At 33.9% G+C, this 26,115-nt stretch overlaps 1 protein-coding gene across 4 annotated transcripts in view; it reads right to left on the bottom strand.

Moving 5' to 3' along the window:
- Positions 1-6,396: 6,396 nt before the first annotated feature.
- The window catches only part of SUZ12 (SUZ12 polycomb repressive complex 2 subunit), a 40,523-nt gene continuing 20,804 nt past the window's right edge, over positions 6,397-26,115 (bottom strand). For 3 of the 4 annotated variants that reach the window (XM_028519524.2, XM_028519525.2, XM_036033390.1), the window contains 11 exons: positions 25,851-25,936; positions 23,738-23,969; positions 22,415-22,508; positions 17,913-18,018; positions 13,932-14,109; positions 12,401-12,492; positions 12,061-12,204; positions 11,359-11,516; positions 10,829-11,027; positions 10,337-10,416; positions 6,397-8,693 (listed from right to left, as the gene is read on the bottom strand). In XM_028519524.2, the coding sequence (XP_028375325.1) occupies positions 8,348-8,693; positions 10,337-10,416; positions 10,829-11,027; positions 11,359-11,516; positions 12,061-12,204; positions 12,401-12,492; positions 13,932-14,109; positions 17,913-18,018; positions 22,415-22,508; positions 23,738-23,969; positions 25,851-25,936 (1,715 nt within the window). In that variant the 3' untranslated portion in view covers positions 6,397-8,347. The remainder of the gene's footprint in view (positions 8,694-10,336; positions 10,417-10,828; positions 11,028-11,358; positions 11,517-12,060; positions 12,205-12,400; positions 12,493-13,931; positions 14,110-17,912; positions 18,019-22,414; positions 22,509-23,737; positions 23,970-25,850; positions 25,937-26,115) is intronic. The other variant, XM_036033391.1, reaches the window with a different exon arrangement.

Genomic DNA, 26,115 nt, shown 5'->3' with positions numbered 1-26,115 from the left:
GAGAGAGGGGGAGGGAGACAGAAAGAGAGGGAGAGAAACATTGATCGGTTGCCTCTTGCACACCCCCGAATGGGGACCTGGCCTGCAGCCCAGGCATGTGCCTGTCTGGGAAGGGAGCCGGCGACCTTTGGCTTTGCTGTCCAGTTATCAATCCACTGGGCGCACCAGCCAGGGCTAGATCTTTGATTTCTTTTCATCAGCATTTTGTAGTTTCCAACAAACAAGTTTTGTACATATTTTGTTATGTTGACACCTGAGTTTCTTTCTGAGTGGTTATAAATGGCATATTTTTAATTTGGGCTTCCACATGCTTGTTCCTAATATATTGAATTGATCTTTATATGTTTATGTTGTATCCTGTCAATTTGATAAACTCAGCCTCCCTTCGTCCCTTGAGATTCCCTCTTTGATCCAAGGATGTTTTTAGTTTCCATGTGTGTTTGGAGATTTTCCTGTTATCTTTCTGTTGATTTCCAGTTTGATTATGTTGTGATTGGAGAACACATTCTGTATGAGTTCAGTTCTTTTAAATTTGTGAGGTTTATGTCATGCCCTAGAATATGGTCAGCCTTGATGTATGTTCTTTGAATACTTGAAAAATCTGTATTCTGCTGTTAGTTTTCTTTTTTTAAAAATTTTTATTTATTGATTTTGAGAGAGGAAGGGAGAGAGAGAGAAACATCGATATGTTGTTCCACTTATTTCTGCACTCATTGGTTGATTCCTGTATGTGCCCTGAGCAGGGATCGAACCCATAACCTTGGCATATTGGGATGATGCTCTAACCAACTGAGCCACCTAGCCAGGGCTCTAATTTTCTGTCTAGTTACTCTCAATTCTTGAGAGAGTGATGTCAAAGTCTCCAGTTATAATTGTGGATTTGTCTCTTTTGCCTTTCTTTTTGTCAGTTTTGACTCAGCTTTTGCACCTCTTTTGTTTGATGACCACACACTTGGGATTTCTGTGCATTCTTAGTGGATTGATCGTATTGTAGTGTTCCTCTGTGTCTCTACTAATTTTCTTGGCTTCACAGTGTACTTTATCTGATACTAATATAGTCCCCCCTGCTTTCTTCTAATTAATGTTGGCATGATATAAATTTTTATATCCTTTTACTTTTAACTTGCCTGTATCATATTTGGAGTGAGTTTTTTGGAGACATCATATAGTTTGGTCATGGTTTGTTTTTTGTTGTTTATGCTGTCAATCTCTGTGTTTGGTCTGTTTAGACTGTTTACATGTAACGTTACTGATGTGTTAGGACTTAACTGCCATTTTTATTTTTTTGCTTTCTCTTCTCTCTGGTTTTCATTTCTCTGCTTTCCTTTTTATGCATTCTTGTCGGTTACTTGAACATGTTTTAGAATTTCATTTTGATATATCTGTAGTGTTTTTAAGAATTTCTCTTTGTATAACTTTAATAGTTTAGGTCATATATATTAATATCTATGTATATGTAATATATGTAATGTCCATATACATATATAAATTACTGTGTGCATTAATATACTGTATTATATGTTACACATGTATGATATGTATATATGTATATGTATGTATGTATGTATATGTATAACTTATCCATTATATGATGGGCCTGTCTGGAAAAAGCCCAGTCATTGCTAATATAATGAGAATAGTTTGCATGACATCAGTGTAACCTGGCAGCCAAAGAGAGTTGACTGGAATATGCATGTGTGAACAATGACAACTTCACTGTCCTAGTCATTGGGGGTGGTAGACATTTTTGAGTGAGCATGTGTAATTGTGTGGCCATCCCATTCAAAATGACTGAGTAGAGCAACTAATCTACATCAAATTTTGCATTAAGCTTGAACATTCCTCCATGGAAACTATTTGGATAACTGGGAAGGCCATAGCTATGGCCAGCTGGCGATTGGCAACTTCATCATGACAATGTATCTGCTTATGCGTCACATTTCATGCAGAGGTTTTTTTTTTTAATTCAGTCTTTATTGTATATATTTTTTCCATTAGCATTTAATCCCCTGACACCCTACTCTCCCCTTGTGCAGAGTTTTGTTTTTTTGTTTTTTTGGGTTTTTTTGCAAAGCATCAAATCACCCAGGTGACTTAGCCCCCTACAGTCCAGATTTGGCAACTTGTGACTTCTGTCTTTTCCCAAAACTAAAACGACCTTTGAAAGGGAAGAGATGTCAAACCATTGATGGGGCAGCTGGTGGCGACTGGGAGAACTATGTGAGGGCCCAAGGTGCCTACTTTGAAGGGGCTTGAGATGTTGTTGTCCTATGTACAATGTTTCTTGTATCTTCTTCAATAAATGCCTGTAGTTTTCCTGTTACATGGCTGGATACCTTTTAGACAGAGCTTGTATATTTATCTATATATGTCTTTTCAGTGTATTTGTGTCATGATTTTACCAGTTCAAGTGAAACATAGAATCCTTACCTTGCTTTATTCTTCCCCAATTTACAACATAATTTTCTTTTTTTCCACATAGATTTAGAACCACATCAGACAATGTTATAACTTTTGCTTTAACCATAACATTTTAGAAAACTGAAGAGATGGAAAGCCTATTGTGTTTGCCTGTTTTCTGCTTACCATGTTATTTCTTTTTTCTTTAATATTTTTAAAAAAGATTTTATTCATTTATTTTTAGAGAAGGAAGGGAGGGAGAAAGAGAGAGAGAGAGAGAAACATCAATGCGTGGTTGCTGGGGGCTGTGGCCTGCAACCCAGGCATGTGCCCTGACTGGGAATCAAACCTGCGACACTTTGGTTCGCAGCCCGTGCTCAATCCACTGAGCTACACCAGCCAGGGCTACCATGTTATTTCTTTGTTCATAATGTTCCAATATTCCTTCTTGTATCATTTCCTTCTGTTTAGAGCACTTTTAACTATTCTTTTAGGATAAGCTTGATAGTGTGAAATTCTGTTTTCTTTCATCTGATAATGTCTTGATTTTCTCTTCTTTCCTTGAGAATATTTTCACTGAGCATAGGATTCAGTGTTGACAATTCTTTTCTTTCAGTACTTGAAAAATATTAGGCTACTTCTTGTGGTTTCGGATAAGAAAAAATCTGCTATCATTCTGATTTTCCTTATAGATACGTGTCATTTTTCTTTCACTCTGTTGTCTTCAGTTTTTAGACATTTAATATTGTATTTTTACATGGGTTTCTTTGGGGTTATCTTGTTTTCCTCAGCTTCTTGAATCTTTAGTTTTATGTATCTGGCCAAATTTGGGGAGATTACAGCCATTATTTTAAGCCCTGTTTTTTTTTTTTTCCTGCTCCATCTGGGATTCCGGTAACATAAAATTTACATCTTTTGTTTAGTTCCACAGATTCCTTAGGTTCTATTTTTTTCAAGTCTGTTTTCTCTGTGTTGTTCAGATTAGGTTATTTCTGTTGCAGTTCACTGATTCATACCTGTCACCTCCATTGTACTATTGGGCCTATGAGCTTTTTATTTAAAACAAAATTTTTTTTTGTAATTTTAAATTCTAAAATGTCCATGTGGCTTTTCATTATATCTATTTGTCTGCTAAGATTTTCTGTATTCTAATTTGCTTGAGGCTGTTCATTTTCCCATGTTTCAAGTGTGCCCATAATTCCTCATTGAAACATTTTTATTGTGGTGTTAGGTGTCTACTTGACTGGCATAAGGGATGTTCAGGTAGGTAAACATTTTAATGGGCATGTCTGTTTCTGGAAGAGATTAGCATTTGAACTGATAGACTGAGTAAAGCAGATGGCCCTCCCCAACATGGGTGAGCATCATACAATCTGCTGAGGGCCTGAATAGGACAAAATGGCAGAGACAGGTTGAATTCAGTCTCTGCCTGATGAGCTGGGCCATGCATCTTCTGCACTCCTGGCTTTAGGGCCTTCGGACCTGGACTGCAATCTACACCACTGGCTTTCCTGGGTTCCCACCTTGAAGGCAGATCATGAGCTTTCTCAGCTTCCATAATTTTGTATTGATTCTTTTTTTTCTGGAGAAAACTAATGCAGCTGCTTTAAAATCTTTGCAGTTAGTTCTAATATCTTTGTCAGCCAAGTGTTGTTATCTGTTGTCTTCATTCAGTTGGAGATCTTTCTGGTTCTTGCTGTGACAAGTGTTTTTCTATTGAAATGTGGACATTTTTGTGTTTTGAGACTTTGGATCTTATTTACACCTTTGAAAGCTGGCTTTTTGACATCACTCTAGCAGAAGATTGAGGGGGGAGGGCGCTGCCTCATTACTTCCAAATGGAGGTAATAGAAGTGTCACTTCCACTTACCTCCACTGACAACCACTAGGAGACTCTTAGTTACTTCTGCTGCACTTGGTGTGGGAGTTCTGGTTCCCTACGTGATCTCCACTGACACTGCATTTGGGGTCGTCCCAGCACTTTAGGCAGGAAAGTTCTGACTCCACCAGGCTTTTTCTGAACCACCCCATCTGAGAGGAAGAGGAGAGACACATCATTACTGCTCATGGGAATGGAAGTCCAGCCTGGGTAGGGCTCCTCATCACTGCCTGGTGGGGTAAAAATTCTGTCTCCCTACTTGGCCTCTAAGACAAATTTCTAAAGATGGTGAGTTTGGGCAAAGGTTAAATGCATTTTAATAGAAAAGTACTGGATTGCTCTCTCTAGAGATTGTACCAATTATTTTCCCACCAAAAACGTGCTTAAAAATATTTTTACTTTTGTTCCATCTCTTCAGTGCTGTATTTTAAATTTTACTTTTCAGTTACCACCAATGTCTTGAGCGCCTATTTCCCCATTCCTTGCCAAGTGTTACTAGCCAACTTTATTTAGCAAGCTGAATCCATGTTGTTTTTTTTTAAAGATTTTATTTATTTTAGAGAAGGGAAGGGAGGGAGAGAAACATCAATGTGTGGTTGCCTCTCACATGGCCCCTACTGGGGATGTGGCCTGCAACCCAGGCATGTGTCCTGACTGGGAATCGAACCTGCGATGCTTTGGTTCGCAGCCCGAGTTCAGTCCACTGAGCTATGCCACCCAGGGTGAATCCACGTGTTCTTGATCTTACTCCTTTTTCTGGCAACTTTTCTCTTGGTCTTTTTCTTCCTGTCTGCAACTATACTCAACCTTCCCACTCACTCTCCCCAGAATCTTCCATTGTCTGTTTCCCTCTTGCTATAGCCCCATTTTTCACATACTCTGTGATATATTTCTCCAGCTCATTTCCCATTTAATAAACTCATTAACCCTGTTTGCTATTACTTAATTCCCTTGAAATTGCCATTTTACTCATTTTCTGTTATGGGACTGCTTCCTTTTTGAAACTTCTTTCTTGGCTTCATCACTCTGTTAGTGCATTTTCATTCCTCTGTATTGCAGTACTGTTGAACAATTTTACCTTCTTAAACACTTCATGACAGGCAGAGTTATACATTCTAGTGTAGAAATTCTCCCCTCCCAAATTCTTGTAACTGTGGCTCACCTAAAATACACACTGGGCGCTGGCTGGTGTGGCTTAGTGGGTTGAACACCAGCCTGCAAATCAAAGGGTCACTAGTTAGATTCCCTGTCAGGGCACATGCCTTGGTTGCAGTCCAGGTCCCCAGTAGGGGGTGCACAAAAGGCAACCACACACAGATGTTTCTTTCCCTTCCCCCTAAAACTAAATTAATTTTTAAAAAATAATATACATACTGGTTTTTCATATCTATGCAGTAAATTTCTACTTCCAGATCTTTACTATGGCATATAAAGCCCTCATGTCAGCAAATACCAGTACCAGCTAAGATCATTAGTACTAAGGTCAGTGAGATGGACACAGCAGTCTAATGAAATGGAATCAAGTGCTTAAAAGGAATGCACATGGTGAGCTCTGGGAAAAGAGGGGCATCAGCTCAAAAACAAAAACCTGTACAAAATGCTATTACTAGTAAATAAGGCAAGACCAGCTGAATTGTGAACTCTTCTGTCAAGTTTTCCCCAACTCTTAGAGTTAACTTCTACAACTATTGACCTCATGGCATGTAGTATATAATTGTATCACACAATATCACTTTATAACTATCATTTGTATTCCTCTCTAGTCTGAGCTTTTTGAAAGTCAAGATATTCTTTTTCATTAAAAAGGAAATGAAAAAAGAATCCACAACTAAAGATGGGTAACTTTCTATACTGACATGTGTACTACTATAAATAACATACTTAATTTGAAATTGACATTACTAAAACTGAAAGCAGGTTTCACATTAAGCTGTTTTCTTAATTTTTTCCCTTTGGCTGAAACAAATGACATTTCCTTCTCAGTGTTGGAGGCTGGGAAGTCCCTTCTAAATTTATTAACTCTGACTGATGTATGTACTACTGCATCCTTACTATGCTAACAAGCCAAAGTTTTAGTGCATACATTAACAATCCATAAAATAAACACAAAACGAATACAACTTTTATATTATTGAACTTTATGTACAAAATCATTTGATTGCAAATAAACATTTAATGTAAAAACAAACGTTCTTTTAAACTGATTTTTTTTTACATCTACTGTACCATTCAAATGCTTTATCATCTTACATGATTTCTTCAAAATCTCTTATCAAGGGTACATATAGAAAAGCATTTTTTTATAAATAGAAACAAAGGGATTTTTCAGCTTTTATTATAAGATGGCATAAAAAGTTTACTCAACAGAAGTAATTTCATTACTATTTGGGGGAGGGAATCACCAACTTTTTGTGCAAACAATGCTAGCCTTCTTTTAAGCATTAAGAGCATAACTGCTTAAGAAATGACATAAGCAATAATTCTACACCTACATCTCCCCTAAAATAATCTATTTTTTTACATATGTGCACAGCTTTAGCAAATTAAAGCCCGAGAGAAATGCTCAACATCCACTATCCAGAGGCATGATCAGAGTTTACTGTAACATCATTGGGAGAGCTTACCAATCAAGGAGTCTGTAATGAAAGCTGCAGTTTCCCTCTTTCCTATATTTTTAACACAAAAATCAATAACTAAGAATTTAATACTGGATGACAAATCACATCCACACTATTAAATAGCCTCACAGTTAAACACATCTTAAAGACCAATCAAATCAGTATTTACATTTTATAAATTTCTGAAGACACCATTAGAAAGCTTATATATCCCTTCATTAAACAAAATAGGGAACTGCATCTGATGGTGATGGAATGAAATAAAAAAATTAAAAATACCTGTATTTACAGCAGCATTGTTCCTTTATAAATAAAGAATATGAAAATGTAATTATCTTTAAGGATAATAAAATATTGAGGTGATGTTACTCAACCACAGTGCTTGTTGGAATAAAAATCTATTGGTGTTTGTTAATGTGCCAGTAGTGAAACCACTTTTTGTTGGACAAAATCCAACTGCAAATATGTGCATAAAACACATATAACACAGGGCAAATTACTCAAAACAATTCAAGTCAGCTCATCTGTACTGAATATTCTAATTGTGAAACACATTACAAAGACATCCTTGCAAAGAAAAAAATAACATTTTCTGGTTTATTTTCATAGAACGTTTCTTCCCTTGAATGTGACATCTTAAAAATCTCAAATTTGTTCTTCACTTGATTTACAATCCTAGTGTGGACAGTTTAATTTTCCATCTGATTACCTAAGTGGGGGGGATAAACAGCAAACCATTCAAGTTTAAAAAACATACTGGGTGAGCAATGCACTAAAATTATCCACATAAAAACAAATGGTAAGTAACCTTATAAACCAACATGACATTTTACTGTAGAACGTGAAGAATTAATATCTCAAACAGGCATAAGATGAAGAAGTGCTATTTTAAAATTGTAAAACAAATGTATGCAATGCAAAAGATCTTGTGTTGTAATTTTTCATTTTAAATTAATGATTTCAAAATCAAGGATCAAGTTTTAATTGCAAGTGGTAATGTAACATGTCACAAAAATCTCCAATTTTTAAAAAAGGGTATCACATTTCAATTTTCCCTCCCCATGAAAATGTCTCACAATTACAAAATAGGAAAAAAGCCGATCACAAATGCAAAAAACATTAAAATTTAAATATATGAAATTTCTACATTATCAATTTATTTCATAAGACAATTGCTCAAGTTAAAAATACTTTCTTTGAAGTATTGCTTTTCATGCTCAAACAAGAGAATGTTTTGATGACATCAATAAACTGATATACATGTAATGATATACAATGAAGTGAAGGAGAACCCTGATACAAATATCCTTGTTGAAATCATTAACTTCATCTAACAATGCCTGTTTGGAACCTATGATTAAAAAACAAAACCCAAACTCTTCCTAGAGGCTGAACTTTCTAGAATGCAATTTCAGTGTTTGTCCATAACACAGGGTTAGGTCTTTTCTTTTCAGAGTTTTTGTTTTTTGCTCTGTTTTGAAACCCCTGAGACACCATCTGTTTCCAAAGCTTTCTCTTTTGAGTTAATTTCACTAAATCCATTTGCTGTCCCATTTTGTTCTTCAGTGACTTCTTCATTTGCAGGGGAAGCAGATTCTCCTTTTTCTAATTTTTGCTGCATTTCACGGAGCTTGGTGACAGCTTTATCTATTGACATTATGCTAATAAGATTAAAGTCATGCATGCTGACTAGATGAAGCATGAAGTTTCGACATAAATTCTTCTTAATTATTTTCTGTCCATAGTTTTCTACAAACAGCATACAGGCGTGATTCATTTGATTGTCAGCAATAAACCTATTTAATAAAAACAACACAAAATATCAATAGTGATACAAAGCATTTGTCAAATGGAACAGTGATAACCATTATAGAACAGTAAGACTATCCAAATCTAGTGATGATTTAGCAAAAAGTAAAACTATAGTGAAAGTGAGACTCAATAACCTGAATGAGCTTACCACTTAAAAAATTTAGAGATGTAATATAACCAGAGCTTATTAAGTAGATGTCATTTGTTTTTCCTAATCACATATAGCAATATTAAAAGTATAAAATATTTTCTTTTGCCAGCACAACTTTAATTCTACACATACACACTATCCCCTTTATTCTGTCCCTTGATTTTGACATACTTTCCTATTTCAGAAGCAGTCTTTCTACATTTTCAGTTCATGGTAAATCTCTGAAAAAATGAAGATGTCACAACAAATGAGACAACAGTGAGGTTGTGTTGGTGGAAAGTGAGTTGGTGGCATGTGCAATGAATAAAATTTGAGAGAACCAAATAGAAGAAAGGCTGCCCAGTCATCCACTGGAACTGAGAGTACAACAGACTCCAGAAGGTCTGCCTACAAAATTTTTAAATATCTGAACAGTCTACCCAACTACCCCCCCAACTTGATTATGCCGGTATATAATGAACCCCAAGAGCTGTGCTAAAACATTTAGATCAAAGAATTAAAATAGAACTCAATAAAATGTGACTAAAATTTTATCTTTAAACTGGCATATCAGGACAAAAGGAAGAGATTTAACCTAAGCCTCTGCATACATACTTGACTCCTAACTTAGTTCCCCTAACTGGGGGAACAGGCAAATATTTTCTGTAAAAAGCTACATAGTAAATACTTAATGCTATTGCAAGCCATATGTATGATCTTTTTGAGGATCCACTAAACATGTGAAAATTATTCTTAGGTGAAGGCAGTACATGTATACAAAAAAGGTTATGGGCCATGCACCCAGATATCTTATGTATCAGTAACTCTTCACTCCCCAAGAGTAAAGAAACAAAAGTGTTCCCTCCCATTTATTTCACTTATCTAAAAATGAAAAAACTCTGGCTCTGGTGCTATAGAAGAAAGCTTTAAATGAGGATCTAATAATAATGAAGGTAGAGAAGAAAATGTGTATTGACAGTAAATAGTTCACACAAGGAAGGAGGCAGATCTGCAGGAAAAACAATGCTTTGGAACATACTATGGCCACAAAGGCATGAGAAATAAGGATTGTTTTACCTTGCCTCCTATGAAATGGTAATAAATCAGAAAAGCTAGTTACATTTTATTCTGAATAATTAAGCAATTTTTTTTAAATTATGATAATAACTGTGATAAGTAATTTGCAGGATTTCCAGGAATATAGCACTTGGCATTTTATTTTTGTATTCCCTGGCAATAAAATGAATGAAAATTAAAAACTGGGACATTAAAAATAAAAATCTGCTGTTAGAGCTTGCACCTTCTTTATACATTCTCTGAGCATCACCATTTTTCTCAATGCAATTATAATACTTTGGATTAGGATAAGATTTAGGACACATTATATCTAAATAAACAGAATTTTATATAAGATTCTAACAGACGTAGATTTATAGAATGTGAGGCAGCAAATAGGATATAAAAGAAATGGAATATTTAAATTTAGAAATACCCTACCCATGCTTCATGACATGGAGATTCCATAGTTTCATCACTTCTTTCTCTCCTTCATTAACATCAGAAAATTCCTCAATTTGCTAAAAATAAAAAAATGTTTACAAAGGAAGAAAAAGAAAAACACCTATTAAATGCAGAATAAATATAATTGGTATTTCTAAGAAAAAATTGTGAGAATGTAAAAAGCAGTTTTTTGTAACTAAAAATACCACAACTTCTTTATACAGCAAAGTGGCAACATTTCTTAAAAACTAGTTACCTATAAATAATATGAACACACTATTAAATCACAAGAAGAAAATATGTATTTCCTTGGTAACTATTTAAATGACACAATTATAAATTGTGTATTCCTAAATTCCTTAATTTAGAAAAAGTTCCTTTATACTAAGTCAAAAGTTTAATTCATATTATTAAACAACAGTTTTCAAAGTAATTTAATCATAAAATTCTAAAATCATTGTCAAAATAATAATAAAAAATAATACTCACTGTAATGGTTTTTTCTCTTAGCCACTCAGGATCCTTTTCATCTTCACTATCTACTTCCATTTCTTGTGGACGGAGAGGTAAACAAGTATCACTATGAAAATACAGACGATTGTGTCCGCTACTGTATGTTCGCTGCTGTTCTACTTCTCCATCTTCAGATTCAAGAAATTCAGACATGCTTGCTTTTGTTCGTTTTGGCCTAATGAAAAGAAATGTTGATGTAATATTAAGTGACAGGGACAGGGCTCTTTATATTTCACTCCAAATAGATTACATTCCTTTCTTACCGTTTTGTACCTAAGATCTACTAGGAGAATTCTTTAATACCCCCAATCATGGCATCAGTAGTGACATTAACATTTAAAACAGGAAAAAGTTGTAAGGAGGAAGTAAGAAAACCCCACAGAAGAAGGAGCTAGGGATATAAAGCAGTGTAGCACTCAGAGACTTCGCTAATGCTCCCCTTTGTTCCTCCACTATCATCAATAAAGCCAGAGAATAAACTTTTGTTGTATGGCCTTTTCCCCTACCTGCACACAAGAATGTGTGTGATAGGTGTTCTCTTTACTGGTCCATTGCGACTAAAAGCAAATCCAGGCTGGCGATGAATATCCTGAGGATTCCCTGCATAGGAGCCATCATAACACTCGTTGATAGAAACATCTATCCTAGCACCTTTTGGATGATACTGTAACAAAAATGGCAAGGAGTTTAGGAAAAAAAATTATCAATTATCCTATCCTGAATACCCAGCATTCCAAACTTATTTAAAAAGCATGTGTGGTTCTCTTTCTCACCCTTTCTCATAATTAGTAGCATTTGAAAAGAGGCATTAAGTACATGTGCAAGATGAATACTTGTAATTTTTAATGTTTTGTAAACTATAATTAGCCAGACACACCAGCATGGTGAACAGGAAGTCAGAGAACTCTGAGTCAAAAAGATCTACGTTAAAATCCTGGCTATGCCATTTATTGGCTTGATAACTTTTTAAAAATTATTTCTTGTGTGAACAAGAATACGGAAATCACCACTTAATTCAAAAGGCTGGTCTGAGGATTATGTGAGTCAATACAGGCGTGCTATATATAAACTCTGAATCACTCATTGTAATTCACACAATATAGCAACCCATCAAATGCAGAAATTTAGGTACTCTGTACAAAATACAATTTTTGAAAGACAGATTCTCTTATAATGTATGACATAAGAAAAAATAAAAAGTGACTTACAACATAATTGAAGATAAATCTGCTATGACAGAGTTTAAGATGCTTGAGTAAACTATAAAGTTTACGACAGTTCAGAGTGCACCAAGGGCAATGTAGGTCATCTCTTGCTTCAGTTTGTTGTCTTGTATTGTTGTTATAAAGGAACTTTAAAACAAACAAACAAAAAAAGCAAAGCTCTAGCTTATACATCTCAAAATATTTTTTCAATATCACCTTTAAAATTAGTTAAAAGGAAAAAACAGAAACATTCTTTTTATTTAACTATCCAAAATATTTTAGATGTAACACGCAAAAACAAAAGCATTTCATGATTACTTATAAAAAGGTCAGCTATGTTTACCTGATAAAATATTCTTAATTTTTGTCGGTTTTCATTTGAAGTATCTTTTTCTTTTCTCGTTTGTAGATCTGTAGTCAATGATTCTTTAACAGCTGAAAATACATACTTTTATATTTAATTCAAAGAATTGCTTCTAAGCAAGGTAACATATCTTGTGAAAATAATTAGACATTAAAGGTTTCACAAAATCCTACTTGTGGTATTTAATGCAATTTTTGTTCTCACCCTCAAGGGAACATCCCCCTTAATTAATATTCCTAATCATATATTTAGGTCTTTATTAGCAGGAGGCATACTTTTCCTTTAAAAAACACCTCTTATATCCTGAATCATTATTAAAGTAACCCCAAATAATAATATATAGTCATTGTACAGTTTTAAGCACTCTGAGGTCAGAGTGTGGTTTTGATTGGTCTTTCTACTCCCAATGCAAAGCAGTGAATGGACATCCACCAAGTGTTGGCTGAAGAGAAATTAAGTGAAAAATGACTATCAAAATCATTCCAAATCCAAAAGATAATCAATAAATGGTATATTTATTTACAGACTTAAAATGTTTTTATTTTCACTGATACAACTATTTTACATATACAATCTTGTATAAAACTTTTTTTCTCAGTTTCTTTGAAACTCTTTTCACCTATTTGGCTGGCAACAGAGCATTTTGAGAGGTGCCCAGACCACAATTTACTTAAGAAATCTTTTCTCTGACACAGGCCATTTTTAGAATCTTTTTAACCTGACTCTTATTAATGACTTGCACACAATAAATGTACATCAGGGGTCAATATCAAAGACAGCTATCTTAAACTTTCTGCCTTCTTTAAACAGATTAAGACCTGGATACTCTCAGGTCAAGGACAGTGTTTCTATCAGGCAGATACAAAATGACAGATCAGTGGCCTTAACTCAGCAGAGCTAACTCCATTTATAAATGTATTCCCTCTTTAAAAAAAATTACTGAAAATTTAACCTGGCAAAATTCAGGTTATGATGATCCTCTTCCAGCTCTAACATTACAAAAACATTCTGCAATACTGAATTCAGTTCTACAACATATACGAAGTTTTACATGAAGTATAAAAAGCATACAATCCCAAAGCTCTATCAAGGTAGCAAGTTCAAAATCTAAAAAATTTTGAAAACCAACAGTTAATTCATGAATATGAGGCAAATTTGTTAAGTGGAAAAATCGGTCCTAAGTCAACATAGATGATCTACAGACCTTATACGGAGGTGTTATATCATATATGACATGTATACTGTATTCTGTATCATGCTTCTAAAATTTAAAAAAAAAAATCCCCAGATACATCTGACACAAAGGTTTTAGATACAGGATTGTTGATCTGCACTTTAACACAAAACTTTGTTTGATATAAAAGAACTCTAATTTACCATGGCTCATAATTTGTCTCTCTAAATAAGTCAAATATTTCCCAAAGAATAATTTTTGGAGCAACAAACAAATTAATCTAAAGTTTAAGCCCTGTCCCTGCAAAGCATTATTTTGACAGCAATGTTTTCTTACCAATTGTTTGAGTAGGTTTAACTGAACCAGGCTTATTTTCTTGATGGAGACTCTCTGAATTTCTAGTGGCAAGAGGCTTGGCAATAGGAGCTGTAGATTTATCATTGGTCTCTCCTGTCCAACGAAGAGTGAACTGTAACGTAGGTCCCTGAGAAAATGTTTCAAATGGAGGCAGCCTCTAAAAAAATTTTAAAAACATGTAAAGAGTGAAGGAAGATTCCACACAATGAATTGAAAGACACTGTAGAAACGTAAAAAACATTTATAAATTAATGTGGACTTGATTGAAACCAACAGTTTTTCCTTGAAAATCCAAAGTACTGGAGAGTTCAGATTGTTTTTAAAAAGTAGCCACTTAACAGCAGTAGCTGAGATGTTGCCATGTGCAAACACTGGCCCAGCACAGCCAGAATTTCATATTTTTCAAAGGAAGCCAGAAACCCAAATTCTAATGGGAAATATTACCATTAAAAAAATTGTTTATTTACTTTTAGAGAGAGGGAAGGCAGGAAGAAAGAGGAGAGAAACATCAATGTGTGAGAGATACACTGAATCAGCTGCCCCTCACACGCCCCCAACTGGGGACCTGTCCTACAATCCAGGCACGTGCCCCAACTGGGAATCGAACCAGCAAACCTTTGGTTCACAGGCTGGCACTCAATCCACAGAGCCACACCAGCCAGGGTGAAATATTACCATTTTTATGATGGTAACCAATTAAAAATGTCTTGCCCTGACTGGTGTGGCTCAGTGGATTAAGCACCAGCCTGTGAACCAAAGGGTCAATTGAGGGTTGGATTCCCAAGTCAGGGCACATGCCTGGGTTCCAGGCCAGGTCTCCCAGCAGGGGGCGCTCAAGAAGCAACCACACATTGATGTTTCTCTCCCTTTTTCTCTCTCCCTTCCCCTCTCTCTAAAAATAAATTTTTAAAAAATGTCTTTAAAAACAACAATAAAACTGCAGTACCCAAGCCTGTCAGTTTGCAGACACTGTTAGACTAATTACTTTATAAAGAACAGTTATAACAGTAATTTCCCTTGACTTCTCTTAGCTTCACTGGTGGCTACCCTTGCTTCTCTTCTTTAGGTTTTGGCACAATGAACTTTATCTTGGCTTTCCTCCTTCACCTCTCATCACTTAAAGACTACTTACTCTTTTCTTGTTTTTCTTAGTTCCCAGCTAACATTTAGCCATGTTTCCCTATCTCCTACCCATCCTCCAGGATTTACCTATTATTTGGGAATCCCAGATTGGTTCTCCATTCTTTTATACTTGAGTTCTAAACCCATATATCTCCAACTGTCTCTTGGACATATGAGCTCCTATATATTTTGCTGCCATAAAAGCCTAAACTCCTTCTGTATCTTCATTACAAATAATCCTTTTAAAACTAAATTTTAGACTAGAATGAGACAAAAATATGATCACATGAACTAGTTTTGACATAGTAAGTCTGTATCTAGGAATTTCTTTTTTTTAGATAAAAATTTATTTCTTTTTTAAAGATAATCTTTTCTAAAAAGAGTTTTTATTCATTTATTTTTAGAGAAAGGGGAAGGGAGGGAGAAAGAGAGGGACAGAAACATCAATGTGTGGTTGCCTCTTGCACACCCCCAACTGGGAACCTGGCCTGCAACCCAGGCATGTGCTCTGACTGGGAATTGAACCAATGACCATTTGGCTCTCAGGCTGGCCCTCAATCCACTGAACCACAACAGCCAGGGCCATATCTAAGAATTTATCTTATAAATATACTTGCAATGCAAAAAGATACACATATAAATATATCCATTACAACATTTTTGAAAATGTAAAAAAAGTTTTTAAAAAATTATCCATTATAATAGCACTGGTTTATGGGACCCTTATTTAAAACAATACCACAGAGTTTTTAAAAAGAAGCAAATCCTTATGATTTGATTTAAAAGGGTGCCATTTCATATTGTCTCAATTTCTTGGGAAAAACCAACAACCCACATAGATATAATCTTTATTTTCTCATGGATAAACCAAACAAACTTTAAATAAGAAATTTAAAACATAAAGATAATACCTGTAGAAAATTCAAACACCATAAATAAGTATAAAGAAATAAAAATTACTTGAAATCCTATCACCTACAACTTAGTCACTATTATCATTTTAGTAATAGTGGAAGTACATATTAATTATTACATAAAAATTAAATATCATGAAAAGTATTCTTTTTAATGGCTTTTTACAATAATGCCTTTTTCTTAAAAAAAAAAAAAAAATCTTATCTATTTATTTCCAGAGAGGGAAAGGGAGGGAGAAAGAGAGGGAGAGAAACATCAATGTGTGGTTGCCTCTCAAGTGCCCCCCACCAGGGACCTGGCCTGCAACCCGGGCATGTACCCTGACTAGGAATTGAACTGGCAACCCTTCAGTTAGCAGTCCGGAGCTCAATCCACTGAGCCATACCGGCCAGGGCTAAGGTGTTTCTTATTATTCAGTATTTAACAATTTTGACAAGACTTGTTACTTCTATCTTTTCAGTTACCATCTTGTTACAAAATGGTGGAAGTAAAATTGTTAATGACTATATAAATATACAATTTAAAATTTTACCCATATTGTCCATCTGCCCTACAGTAGGGATGTACCAACTTATTCTTACATTAAAGCATTATTTGAGGGTATGTGTCCTCACATACCCAACTATAAACTGTCAATCATTTAAATTTTTTCAAAAGATGTATCTCTGATTTCATGTGCATGTCTTAGAATACTTTTGAATTTTCTGGCCATCTTATATTTGTTAAGAACTGCTTGACTGTCCTTTAGCCATTTTTCTAATTAGATTGCTTACTGTTTTGTTCTTGATTTATAAGACTATACATTCATATTAGCCTTTGGTATGTTACAAATATTTTCTGCAGTTCATCATTTGTTTTCAAATTCAGGTTTTTATATTTAAAAAGAATTCACTGTAGTCATTTTTATTATATGCTTCTTAGCTGCTGCATCACGTTTTGAAGAGCTTTCCTCATAGCAAGATTATATGAGTATTTACCTACATTTTTGGATATGTATTGTTCATTTTTGCATTTACATTTATGAGCCTTCTGGAATTTATTAGGTCTAAGTTTATTTCCAGTTGGCTAGAGACCAGCTGTCACAAGTAATGAGTAGTCTTTCTTTCCCACACAGGTCTAATGCCTATTTTATCATGACTAAATCCCAAATGTATATGAAATGATTTCAGAACTGTGCTTCAGTGGTGTGCTTGTCTACTCCTATGCTTACACCATACCAATTAAGTACTTTTAACTTTTAGTATGTTCTACCCTCTGGTAAGGGTAAGTAAAGGTTCTCAGAAAACTTTTCCATAGTTTTCCTTAATATTATTACATATGGTTCTAGGTTTACTTGAGATTAATTTTAATGCTTAAAAAATCTTTTTAGGAGTTTGCTTGTGATAATACACTGACCTAATATAGTCAGAAATAAATGACATTCCACTGAGCCTGCCTATTCAAGAAATGTATGTATGCCTATTTAAATCTCAGAAGAATTTAAGTGTGCTTCATTTAAGTTCTGCAGATTTCTTGATAAGTTTATTTCTAGTCATTATTTTACCTACTGTTGCTTTGAATGGGATTTAAAATAGCAATTAACATTTATTGAGCACTTATTTTATGCCAGGCACGGTGCTGTTAAACATACTTCATTATTTCATTTAATCCATTAATTCTATGCCTCATTTTACAGATGAAAAAACTGAGACACAAAGTTTAAGTAACTTGCCAGATGCCACATACCTAGGAGTGAAAAATCTGAACTTGGTCTGGCTCCAAGGAGGATGCTTCCATTAAATTTGCTGACTAGATAATTTTTCTTTCCAAGTACAAAAACAAAGGACTCTACTTCCGACATGAATTTGCATTTGGGGGAGAAACCATCAATAAAATATGGGAGTTCATATCTATAACGTGCTCAACCTTCTAAGCAGTCCATACCTTCCCATCAAGAATAGTCTCCCATGTTGCTCTTTTCTTGCTTATTGGACATTCTTCCATTTCCTGCATGGCTACTTCATACTCCCCATCTAAAAGCTGTAAGCGCCTGTTAGACAAACACATACACTTTAAAGTAACCTGTGTTATTATTATAAGTACACAAATTCTACATCTTTAGATTTACACTAAAAAGCATTTATTAAATTTATGAACTAGCTTATATACCCAACAAGATTTTAAAATATACCTATACTCCATTCTTGACAAAGGCAATTTTAATGATTTCCACTATTAACTATTACTAGATAATTATTTTATTAATGTAGCTACTCAGATATAACTTTAAACATTTAAAGTATAATATACCTAAGGTCTCAAAACTTAGTGAGCTTTAAACATTAAGTATAAAGTATATGTGCAGGCTTTATACTTGCAAAAATGGGAGTGTTATAATACTTGCCTTAGGGGACCACTAAGAATTATGCTTCTGTTATTTTTAACTATTGTAATATTTGAACTAGAGTTCTTGACTTTTATACTTGACCAGTAATCCAATTTATGATTATAATGATAACTCTAATAATGGTAAGATCCTAGGGGCACCTGGCACATATAGGTGCTCAATAAACATTTCATGAATAAATGAAATACCAGCTGAAGCGAAGAATTAACTAAATTATACTCATACCTACAGTTTAGTTTTAATGTGTCTGTACATATATATATGTGTGTATATATAGTTTATATTATTTTTCCATACTTTTAAACACTGGTAACACTACCACCTAAACACCATTCTTCAATCATGCTCAATAATTTACTGTATATATCAAGAAGAATCTAGCATCTCTTCATCAGTCTTAGAGAACTCTGTTAGGTGCTAATAGCTAACATTTATTGAGTGCTTACGATGTGCCAGGCACTGTTTTAAAGACTTTACACAGTCTTCCCAACAGCTCTATGAAGATGCTATTACTTCCAATTTTTCGGAAGACAAAAAATGAAGAATTAGAGAGGTTAAGTAACTTGCCTTAAGATGACAAAGTAGCCAGAGCTAGCACTTAAATCCAGGTAGTCCATCTCCAAAGACTGACTCTTAACACAATGATTTTGAGACTTAAGAATTTATGTCCTCATGCTGTACTACTTGAATTTATGCTACTCCAATAGTCTATCAGAAAAGCTATTTTAACTTAGTATTTAAAAAGCTAATTTTATTTACATAGGTAATACATTCATATAATTCTGAATTGTAAAGGAGCTTCCCTCATGCATCTACATAATATTCTATTTTATGGTTGCATATTTGATAGGTTCAATCGAATTTACCCTCCTACCTGTAATGTATGAGGAGGCCCTTTTTCCCCAAAGCCTGATCAATAGTGCTTTATCAAGTTTTTTTGATCTCTGCCAAACTGGTAAGTGAAAAAAAATGACATCTCAGTGTACTTTTATATACAGATGTCTTATCTCTTAATTGTTTAAGAACCATAATAGTTTCTTTCTTTGTAAACATTTTTATTGTATCTCTGGCTCATTTTTCTAAGGGGCTGTGGTATTTTTTTTTTTTACTTAGTATGATCTTTTTATGTTAGAGGAACAAGACATCCAACTACAGTATTAGTTAAAATTAATTTTTCAGACCTGTCATTCTTGACTTGGTTTTCAGAAATTTTTATTTTGTTCAATATTTCATACTTTTTCTACATAGCTTTTGAGTTGTAGTTATTCTTTAAGGAGACTTTAATTTCTCTGAGATTAAGAATTTTTACACACCTAACTCCCCAGATCTTTGCTTGCAAATACCACATTTTGCCATGTATAATGTGCATATTGCCCAAATATCTGAGGGAAAAATAAGGATGTACATTATACATGGATAACACTAATTCCGTATCTACATAAATGTTTTTAATTCCTTTATTTATGCTTATAGATTAAAAGCGTAACTCTGGAAAGCAATGATATCTGTATGCAAAATAATATCCTGAAATAGGATAATCAGTTTTGTTTCTAAATATTAATTAAAAACTGAATTAAAAAACTTAAAGATTCCCCCCTGAAAGTGTGGGCCAAAAACATGGGTGTACATTATACCCTGGAGTGCATTATACATGGTAAAATACAGTACTTTCTTCTACTAAAAAGAACCAAGACTCCTTGAAGAAATGACCAATTTCAGAACAGAGGTAGAAAAAGGGGAACGTAAACCTGGGATATTTTACTATTTCAGAAAATAAGGATAAATAAATACGTAAGTCAAAACAAATACAAGGAGCCTGCTCAGAGGGGCTTCTCCTGATCAAATTTAGGACAATTTTAGCATTAAAATGAATAACCACATGAATACATTAAAAGAGATTGAATAAAAATGGAATCTGTTAATTTTTTTTAAAGTTAAGGGAAAGAATGCTCTTCTTTACAGGAAACTACCAATAAACATGGAAAAAATGATAGAAGTTACCAACTAATAACGCAAGAATCCTCAATGGATGCCAAACTGCTGGGGAAAGGGCAGCTTTGGGAAAGGGAGTGAAAAGGACATTTACCCAGTTTCATATCTTACCATAGAGATTACACATTAATTAACTAAAGGGAAAAGGTGTACTGTTACAATGGACAAATATAGTGATACCACCTTAACCAAGTGATCAAATATTGTGTCTGTGATGTGCAAAGAACACATAACTATTTAGTTCCTGCCCAAAATGTTTATCTAATTTGAATCTAATTATTAAGGAACCAACCACAAGAGCCCAAATTGAGACATTCTGCAAGCCTATACTTTAAAACAACAACAACAACAACAACAACAAAAACTGGACGACCATTCCAAATTCAAGGAGACTAATAGATATGGCATATGACAAGTGGCTATAGATCATAGTTCTCAATGCAGGTGTAAGGGAGAAAGAGCTATAAAGGACATTACTGGGGTCAACTGGGAAGACAGTTTTATATTATGTTAAATTCCCTTAACGTTATAGGTGTATTGTGGTTATGGAGGTCAATATTCTTGTTCTTAGGAGGCACATCCTTAAATATTTAGGGGGAATGAAGTAAGAGTGTCATAATCAAACTTTCAAATGGTTCATCACAAAAACAAAATACATACAAATAAAGTTAAATGTGGTAAAATGTTAATGGATGAAACTAGATGAAGGGTATATAGGCATTAGTTACCTATATTGTTCAACTTTTTTTGTAGGTTTGGAGTTTCCAAAAGAAGTTGGGGGAAAATGCTCCCATGGTTTTTCTTGGTACATTCGATCATTAAATAAAAAGGAGTATTTCCCATATACAAGGAATATATTCATATATGTGTAAAGTATATGTTAAGCATATGTTAATATCATGTGTAAGGTAATATATATGTACAGAATTTAAAAAAGAACACAACAACATAGCTCCCCATGCTGCCTAAGAAATAACATTTACCAACATCAATGAAGCCCAGTACACCATATCCTCACTGCTTCTCAGACATAACTGCTATCTCCTACTATATATATGTTTGTTTTCCATAAATTTTGATCCACATTCAAATTTCTGATTTTAAAAAGATACTATATTTGTTCTGCCAGTAGTAGTATTAAGAAACATATTCTAAGACAATTTGGTAGAAAAAATCAATGGGTTTATTACTACATCTTTGCCTTCCCATTAAAAGCCAATACCTTTCTTTATGTGGTGGCTAGTAAATGATATTAAAGAAACACTCTTAAACTTTTTAAAGAGTGCAAGGAATGTACTAGTGCTACACTTGGCTCTTTCTCCTCTACATGACAATGAACTGCATGAACTACCAGTGAGCAGCCTGGGACAAGAAAAAAGTCATGTAAAAGTTTCACCTGTCAAAGAATGCTGCAGTTGCCTCCTATATCTTCTTTTACTGGCACTAAGATGCTTCATTTTCAAATGAAAACTGCCAAGATGATTATAAAACCAAGTGTTCTTTGCTACTCTGTGCTAAATGCACATGGAGAACCATACAATGATTACACACAATTTTCTTTCTAATTTTAGTAAATATGTAATCTCAAAACAGGGCTCACTTCATTCGTTCATATTTTACCTTCTCTCAGAGATTTGTCCCTATAAAATAACCATCTATTCTTTTTATTTTCCTTCAAAGCACTCATAACTAAGGGATATCAGTTAATCTAATTTTTTAGAGGAGTGATGTATGTTTCTTCCACTAAAGTTAAGCTCCACGAATGCAAAGATTTTGTTGTTTTTTTCACTAGAACAGTGTCTGGCAAGGAGGAGACACTCAAAAAACACCTGCCAAATTAATAGTCTTAACTGAACCATTCAAATAATTCCTCACTTGTATTTATTGCTTTCTTTGTAATGAAGAAAAAAGTATTAGCATTTTTAAATTTTTTCAGTCATAAGACTAAAGAGAAACAAAGGCAAAGAAATAATACCACCATTACATTCTGCTTCATAATAAAAATATCTAGAACCTTATGGGAGCTTCACTCGTCCATCAGCATTACCTGTTTTTATCAAATACTGTCATTTGTGCAACAAATGTCTTTTCCCCATCTTCACGATTTCGTTTTCTTCTAGCTGGAAGTTCTTCATTGACATCTGAATTTGACAAACATTTCTCATGAATCAAATATTCAAGCAAAATGTCCTATTTATGATATGTGATCCCTTAACATATTACATTTATTCCAAATTACACTTAAATTGCAATTTACTATCCAGATTTGCACTCTTTATTTTGTTTTTGCGATATGTCTGTCCTTACTTTTTTACATTCCTAGACAATAACTCCGCATTTGTGCAAATGTTGTTTTCTGTTCAGCATGATTTTGCTAGGCAAGGAGAAAAACAATTGTCCTTATTCATGATTACTTTTCAAGAACTTCAAAGGATACTTCAAGACTCAAAGGTGATTCTCCACTGAACTTCACCTATACCTCTATTAGATCACTCATCCTTTTGCTGCAAATATGCCTGACCCTTGAACAACACAGGGTATATAAGTATACCTGTGCAGTTCAAACCCATCAAGTGTATTTTCAATCTGCACTCGCGAATCTGTAGATGCAGAAAGCCAACTTGAGTTACACACGAATTTTCAACTGTAGGGGTGGGTGAGGTGAGGGTGGGCTGGTGCTTATTTGTATTTGTTTATATCCATAATCTAGGTTGTGAACCGTTGCTGGATAAAACTGAATGTTTTAATCATTTTTGTATCCCCTGCACCTATATGTTGGTTGAATGATTACCTCAAAGGTGGATTCAGAACTACTGGGGTACATATGACAACTAAATATAATAATAAGTATCAATTGTACAATCTATGTGTAGAATGTGAGGATATATTGGTCTTCATAAATTCTTGACTGTTCTGTATGTAATTTTCCACAATAAAATGTTGGGGGGGCAAATTTATTATTTGCTGAGAGACTGATTTGAAATATTAGTCTTTTCCATCAATTTTTTTACTGTATGAAATATGTTTCATCATCTATTAGTGAGATATGTTTCATCACATAATAATGAGAGCTTTATAAATTAAATATTTAGTACAGCGTGACAGCCAAGAGTCCAACAGTCAATCTACCATAAAATTATCTCATTATAACTATCAGAGATTTGCAAATAAAAGTCATGCTATTAGAATACATGCAATTCATTTTTCCCTTGGAATAGTAGTCTTAAATTATTACATTAACTCAAAAAGAAATAATACAAAATTATTAATACTATGAAGATATACTAGGTCTATTGACCTAGTCTTTTTCATGAACCACCTTAAGCTCCAATGACAAAATCTAGTAAAATTATTAAAATTAAAAAATTACCAATATTTTCATTGGTTTCTCCATTAATCATTCCATTAAACTCTCTCCTTCCCGGACGAGTCACTCTAAATAGCAATGAGTAAGACTTCACCATATGGCTGTTACTAGGTTCAAATTCATTACTGGAAACTGCAAGGGATGGGAAATTTCCAGGTTTTGTTTGATTGAGGTCAGGATTCAAAGGCACCTGCTTTTTACCTGTAGGAACTTGCCTTATTGGACAACTTACATCCTGCAAAAGTAAAGATTATTAAATTATATTTATACACATACAATATATATAAAAATTACAACAAAACTTGTAATCACAGTTATAGGAAACATGGTATAGACCAAGATTACCAAAGGACATGCTAAAATTCTAACCATAGTTACGAAAATTGTGATGAAGCAAAAAGAAAATTTGGAAAAATTGTATCATAAGTACAGTTTATGATGAGGACTATAAATAATCATAAATAAGGATTTCTCCAATATATTGAAAATGATGATACAATACATAGATATTTAGCTGATGATCATCTAAAAGTTTTAAATTAGAAATACAGAATTAAAATCATGTTTAAAACATTAATACAAATGAATCTTTTAATCATATAATCTTTTCCCTTAACTTTTCTACTTAACAAAATAATTGATGACACCATTAGAAAGGAAGAGAATTATAATCCCAGATAGTAAATCCATGTATGTTTAACAGAGGCAATATTAACCATCTTATGAGTAATGTTCTGTAATTACTAACTAGAATTATGCTGAAAGAATATAGTTCAAAAATTAGAAGATGCATACATTAAGACCTTTATAACAAGAAAATATAGTACATATTTCACTGTAACTTTTTAAAGTAAATACATGTTTATGGTAAATACATTTCTTTTTAAAGTAAATACATGTTTATGGTAAAAATAGAACTTTATTCCATAAGAGTATAAAATGAGATGTCTCCTCCACCCCCCAGGTCTTACACTCCAGAGATGATTGATATTAATATATCAATCTTTCCAAGAAAATGCTTATGCCTATTTTTTTTGAAACACCAAAAGGATACAAGTATATTCACAATTTTTTGCCTAAATAAAATTATTTATTGAAGAATATTCACATCACTGCACATCAGATGTGCAAGGGGTTAGGAGAACATAGGGAGTTGTATTCGTTAACTTCAAAGTTTTTTATATATACTTACTCTGCTATCTCCTGTCACCTTAGTCCACTTCATACCAATGCACAGATTTTAAGCCCCTTATCACCTCACTACGATTTTAGAAGAAAATCAGCAATAGGAACTCCATACAGGTCATTCCTGCTCTTAAAATACCCAAGGACTCAACTTGAGGCTACAGAAAATATCTTTTGGCTTTCATAGGTTGTCCAATGATTAATCATCATTACACTTGTTTCATCATCTTATAATAAAAACTTGAAGCAATGTATTAACAAGTAGATACCCAATAATGCTGGGCAACAGGATTTTTTTCCCTTAGAGTAGTTTTACAAAAAGTAATCCTTTTGCCTCGGCTGGTGTGGCTCAGTGGTTGAGTGCCAGCCTGTGAACCAAAGGGTCACTGGTTCGATTTCCAATCAGGGCACATGCCTGGGTTGTAGGCTGGGTCCCCAGTGGGGGGTGCAAGAGAAGCAACCACACATTGATGTTTCTTTCCCTCAAATCTTTCTCCTTCCCTTCCCCTCAAATCTTTCTCCTTCCCTTCCCCTCTCTTTAAAAATAAATAAAACGTTTAAAAAAGTAATCCTCTTGGAAAAATTCTCTCTTAGCCCTCACTTAATATTTCAATAGGGACAAGTAGCTAAAAAAGAAGCTAAGACACTGAAGTGGCAGGGAGATAAATCAATTTATATCTGAAAATGCTGAAAGATAGCTTTTTTCCTTCAATGTCAGACTCCTATGGGGGAAGTTTTACACATATACCTATAGCCAGACTAGAAAAAACATGTAGATCTGGGAGGCTGGCAAAAGAGGTTATGGGTTTTATAATTCAGGCACTAACATACTTAAAAGCTTTAAAGGTTTAAAAACAAAGTATATATACATGAATATATTCAACTTAAAAAATTATTCTACTTAATCTACCAATAGCGTTTTATATGTTACCTTTCTTTTTTTATGACAAACTTTCACAAGCAGGACTTCCAGAGTAACAGAATTTTGTTCATTTTCTGAATTTTGTGATGGCTTATCTAAATAGAAAAATCAGTATTTTAAAATGTTATCCTTTAAAATATATAAACACAATACTTATTTTCTAAGAAGCCTAGAAATTTCAAACAAAAAGACTTCTTGTAACAAAGTCTACTCAGAAGTTTATTCACCAAAACCAGCTTCAAATGTACAGCAAACTCTGAAAAAGCTTTACATA

This window comes from Phyllostomus discolor, chromosome 8 (genome assembly GCF_004126475.2).
Source record: "Phyllostomus discolor isolate MPI-MPIP mPhyDis1 chromosome 8, mPhyDis1.pri.v3, whole genome shotgun sequence".
NCBI lineage: Eukaryota > Metazoa > Chordata > Mammalia > Chiroptera > Phyllostomidae > Phyllostomus > Phyllostomus discolor.
Note: the sequence above shows the minus strand (reverse complement) of the source record. Positions and strands in the feature narration are given on the sequence as shown.